At 23.3% G+C, this 5,387-nt stretch overlaps 1 protein-coding gene across 1 annotated transcript in view; it reads left to right on the forward strand.

Moving 5' to 3' along the window:
• The first annotated feature begins 573 nt into the window (after window positions 1-573).
• LOC128953925 (nitric oxide synthase, salivary gland-like) overlaps window positions 574-5,387 on the forward strand; it is a 16,934-nt gene continuing 12,120 nt past the window's right edge. The window contains exons 1-2 of the mRNA XM_054299466.1: window positions 574-629; window positions 1,584-1,898. Coding sequence (XP_054155441.1) covers window positions 1,623-1,898 — 276 coding nt within the window. The 5' untranslated portion in view covers window positions 574-629; window positions 1,584-1,622. The remainder of the gene's footprint in view (window positions 630-1,583; window positions 1,899-5,387) is intronic.

Consider the following 5,387-nt stretch of genomic DNA (forward strand, 5'->3'; position numbering starts at 1 on the left):
TTCTGTTGACTGTTTGTTGGAAATATTTTTTTATTTATTTTTAAAAAACTGATTGTCATTTGTAGGCAAGTGTTTGTTATGTAATAGAATGGTATATGTTTTTCCATAATCCCTGTCCCTTTGGTGTCAATGGATGTACTGTTTTAATACATTTATAGTCAGTGAAACTTATTATATATTTCAACGACAACTCTGCCTTTTTAGCAGATGAGATAAGAGTAGACAAAACATAAGTGATGTGAGTGAGTGAGTGAGTGAGTGAGTGAGTGAGTGAGAGAGAGAAAGAGAGAGAGAGGATGTTATTAAACATAAGTAACTCTTCACATGCATAACAAATTCAATAAACAAATGATAAAAAAAACACTTAAAACAATGACTAACTATTATTATAATAAATTGTATTATTATAGTTCATAATATAATATTATTATATACATATATAATATTATATATTATTATTTAAAATTAATAGGCATTTTCATTATATTATTATTAATAGTAATGACCCGAATAATGCAAATAATAATAATAATACCAATAATAATAATAACATCAAACGGTTGGCCAAACTGAGGAATGTTGTGACCGGTCAGATCACTAGCGATACACTGCATAATACAGCCAAACAAGTAATTAAATTTTTTAGTATTAGTTTTTACTAATTTAATATACAATACAATAAAGCGCTTAATAATAATAATATACAGTTTTAATTATTTTTGCAAAATATTCATTCAATAAATTCTATAAAAATATTTATTATAATAGAGAAAATGTTTTAAACTTTATGTATAGAATAAAAGTTTTTTTTGTAGACATTATAGATATGTTTAATAAATAATAATAAAATGAAACATTTTATGTAAAATAGTTTATCATCAATGAAATTGATAGGAAAGTTTAGTTATAATATAAATAATATTAATGTCTGTGTCTATTATGAAAATGTTTTTTTTAATGAATTATGTAAACAATTAAAAACTAATTATTTTGATGTATTTTTCTCTATACATTTTAATATTATACAATATTTGCAATTCAAGCATAAATGTGGGCTGTTTTATGTTATTTATATTGCACATTATAAATGTTAGATACTGTATTAAATAACAGTTATGATTGTAGTTTAATTATAATTAAAGTTTGTTAAATAACTGTTTTAGAATTAATCATAAAAGTTTATATTTGTTTTTTAAAATTAAAATGTATCCAAAATAGTAGAAATTAATTTTACTAATTTCCAGGTGGTCAAATTTTTATTTATTTTTATGCTCACAAAATTTATTAATGTTTTAAGTTTATAATCATAACATTATAATAATGTATTATTTGAAATAAATATTCTTAATTGAAATAAAATTCAAATTTATACTATAGAATAAATCAAATGAAATTTTAAAAGTTTTTTTTTATGCTATTTTCTAATAAAAAAACAATTAATACATTAACAATATGTTTTACAAAACAAGTTTTAAATAAAACAAAAAATATATAATGAATTTTAAAAATACATAAATAAATCAATTTTAAGTATAAATAATTCAAATAATTTATACTAAACTATTTGTCATTGAAATTGTTAGACACTTGGCTGTAATAGATCGGTATGTGCCGGTTCAATCATGAGCTACAAGAGCACACTATACCAGAGCCAGCCAAGGCATACCCGAACCATCGATGAAGTGATAGATGAATCCAAACATTTTATTGAACAATACTATGCATCCATCAAACGTGTCAACACTGCGGCCCACGAGTTAAGGTGCCGGGAGATTGTCAAAGAGGTTAACGAAAAGGGCACCTATACGTTAAAAGAGACGGAACTCATATTTGGCGCCAAACTAGCCTGGCGTAATGCACCCAGGTGCATCGGCAGAATACAGTGGTCCAAATTACAGGTTTTTAGTTAAATTTAAATTATTTTATAAAACTATTATGAAATTGAAAATTAATTAATTAATTATTTTTTTGGATAAAAAATAAATAAATTTAATCTAAGATATGGATTTTAAATTTATACAGTAATTTAACCATAAATATAAATTATATTAATATATTGTATACCTATATATATATATATATTATATTTATCATATAATAGACAAATTATACGATATTGACAATTTACTATGCATTCAATCTTATTCAAACAATATATTTTCACTCCATCTTATTTTAATTTTCTATTTATAAAAAAATTATTTTGATTGAATTGTTTTATTTTTGTATATTTGTGTGTGTGTGTGTGTGTGTGTGTGTGTGAGAAAATAGTATTTTCAAATATATATATCATCTTAGCCTGATTATTTTATTTTTTATCATTTGCAAATATTTGCATAATTTACAGCTTTGATTATAGTAAAATGGGTGATAAAAATTCACACCGAAAACTTTATTTTTATTAACACTTTTATTATTATTATTATTATATATTATTTAGTTTTTTTTATCAATTTACTTGCGTTTTGTTTTCAATATAACTTATTTGTGTACTGAATATTGATTAGACGGATAGATAGATTTTACTTTCCAAGTATTATGCATAGATTTATTTGTAAATTATTTATTCAATATTACTTTTATATTAAATAAAAAGCTTGAAAATCTATGGATAGATAGTTGAAACTAAGTACGTATTGAGCCAATAATATTTTAAATATATATATATATATATATATTTAATTAATTGGTAAAATAATAAATTAAAAAATAAAATATTTATACTAACTAATTATAAAACATAAAAATAGTATTTAGTGTAGTATTTAAAAAATCTCATATAAGTAATTTAATACATATTTGGTATATAATAACTAATTAGTCACAAAAAAATGTAATAAAGTTGTGATTGCATAATAATAATTAACATTATTTTTACAATACATATTTTTTGAAATATTATATAATTTTTTGTGAGTGTTTTATTTATTTAAGTTTCAAGAGTACTGGTTTAGTAGTATAATATAAAGTGTTCCTTAATTATTGTTAACATAGGATTTTGTTTTATTTATATATTATTTTATCTATTGATTTGGATTTAATGAATATATGCTTTTTTAAATTAGAAATTACATGAAACATAAATTGACACAATCATTGACTTTACTGTATTTAGTAGTCTATATAGTAGTATATCTATATAATGTAATAATAGTTTGTCTGTTATTTTCATACCGCCTTTTGGGAGTTAATGTACAAATAAATTATTTTCTTATTCACTGTCCGTTTTAGTTGTAAATATACCAGAGTGTGATAGTAAAGCACTGGGAGCTTTAAAGTTAGGCACCTAAACACACACACAAAGTTTAAACAGTTTGCACTGACATTAAAATAGCTATTTTATAGATTAAATGAAATCCAAAAGATTTTTGTTCAAATTCAACATACATTTGTCATTATAATGAATTAGTAGATTCAATGACTGAGTGGGTGAGAGAAAGAGAGAGAGAGAGAGAGAGAGAGAGAGAGACGGCTATAACTTTTTGGAAATTAAAACAAACTTTTAGTTGTCTTTATAAAAAAGTTTTGCATTGTTTTACGAATTGCATTGCATTGTAAATGTATTAAACAATATAATTAAATAAATAAAATAAATAAAAACAGTTTGTTATCCAATTATACCAAACAAAATGCTAACAGTTATTTGCTATTTGTTTGAGTTGTAAATACAGTATTTAAATATAATATATTATTATATTTATAAAAAAATAAATTATTTATAAAATATCAAAAAATTATTATTTTTAATAGTAAATATTTTATATTCATAATATTTGAGGTTTAATTTTGATACACAAAAAACACTATTAAATAATACAATTATAATTTTATATAAAAATAAAACTTTTTTTTTCAGATTTTTCATATATAAATTATTACATATGTTGTATTTATATCTAAATTATAATGTATTATATATGTATGTATATCTGTCATTTATTTTTTGAGCACCTGTATTGTGGTATTACTTTGTGTCCAGGTGCGATAATTAAAATATTCAACAAATACTGTATTAACACTTGACACCAGTATGACTGACCATAGAATCAGTGTAACGGACAGTACGACCGATGCGTGCGATAGATTGTCCGGCTGTTGGATCAGTAGATAGTGAAATAGGCTCAGAAAGGCTATATAGTAGAGGAACAGATAGATCATTGTGACGGCCAAAACCTCTTGCCAGTGATTTGACTCCTGTTTTACATACGATAGATAGGATTTGGACCGTCGGGTGATAACAATGTTTCGATAGTCCGATTCGCAAACAGTACACCTTAGACGACCCGACCATTTAATCCATTGTTTTAAGCACTTAAAATGTACGTACGCTTGACTGCCTCGACATGAGCACCGGGTAATCAAATTGTTGATCTGGTCGTCCTCCAGACATATGCAACACATTAGATCATTGTTCATGTTTTTTGTTTGTTTGTTAGTCTATATAATAGACTTAAAATTGGTTTTATTATAAGATAATAAATATTATTTTAATTTATGATATTGTTTGAAATATTTAATTGCAAGTGTGATATTTCACGTGCTAACTAATTATTATAGATTTTGTGTACAAACTAGACGGTATTTTTTGCACATTTTATTTTTACATTTTTTAAACATAAAACTATAAATTAAAAATGACACTATCAATTTAGTAGGCATTCAAAAGTCGTATATAGTAATTAAACTGATAAATAAATAAATATATTTAATAGTATTCGGATCAAAACTTTAATCAAAAAAAATATTTAGAAAATTATAATATTTTAGTTTTTACTGTATAACAGTTTAATTGATAAAGTACTGCACTTTTGAATGTCTACTAAAGTTATAGTATTATACAAAAGTGACTTTTTAATACATAGTTTTATGTTGAAATATGCAAAAAATACCGTTTAGTTTACTGTAAATCTATAATAATTAGTTAGCACGTGAAATATCACACGTGCATTCAAATATTTCAAACAAAATAACAAATTAAAAAAAATAATTATCTTATAATAAAACAAATTTTGAGTCTAATATACTGTGTTATATATTATATAAATAAGTTAAAATATTATTCATAGAGTTATAATAAGTAAATATGAATTTATAGTACTGTATATAAAAACAGTTAATTTTATAATTTATTTTTAAAAACATGTATAATTAATAAGATAATACTTATGAAACATCAGTTATAAAATTAACAATAAATACTGTATATAATATAGGTATACAGTACTGTATATATATATATATATATCAGGGTTAAGTAAGGGGGGTRGGGGGTAAGGCCAAAATACCCCCCCTAAGATCGAGAAATTGGGATTTTACCCCCCAGACTTTTTGACCAAATTGAAAAAATTGTCGCTTAAAAATGAGGAGAAATGACCCCCCCTAAAATT

This window comes from Oppia nitens, unplaced genomic scaffold (assembly GCF_028296485.1).
Source record: "Oppia nitens isolate AA-2021 unplaced genomic scaffold, nextdenovo-longstitch-racon4-pilon3 scaffold24_pilon_pilon_pilon, whole genome shotgun sequence".
NCBI classification, from domain to species: domain Eukaryota; kingdom Metazoa; phylum Arthropoda; class Arachnida; order Sarcoptiformes; family Oppiidae; genus Oppia; species Oppia nitens.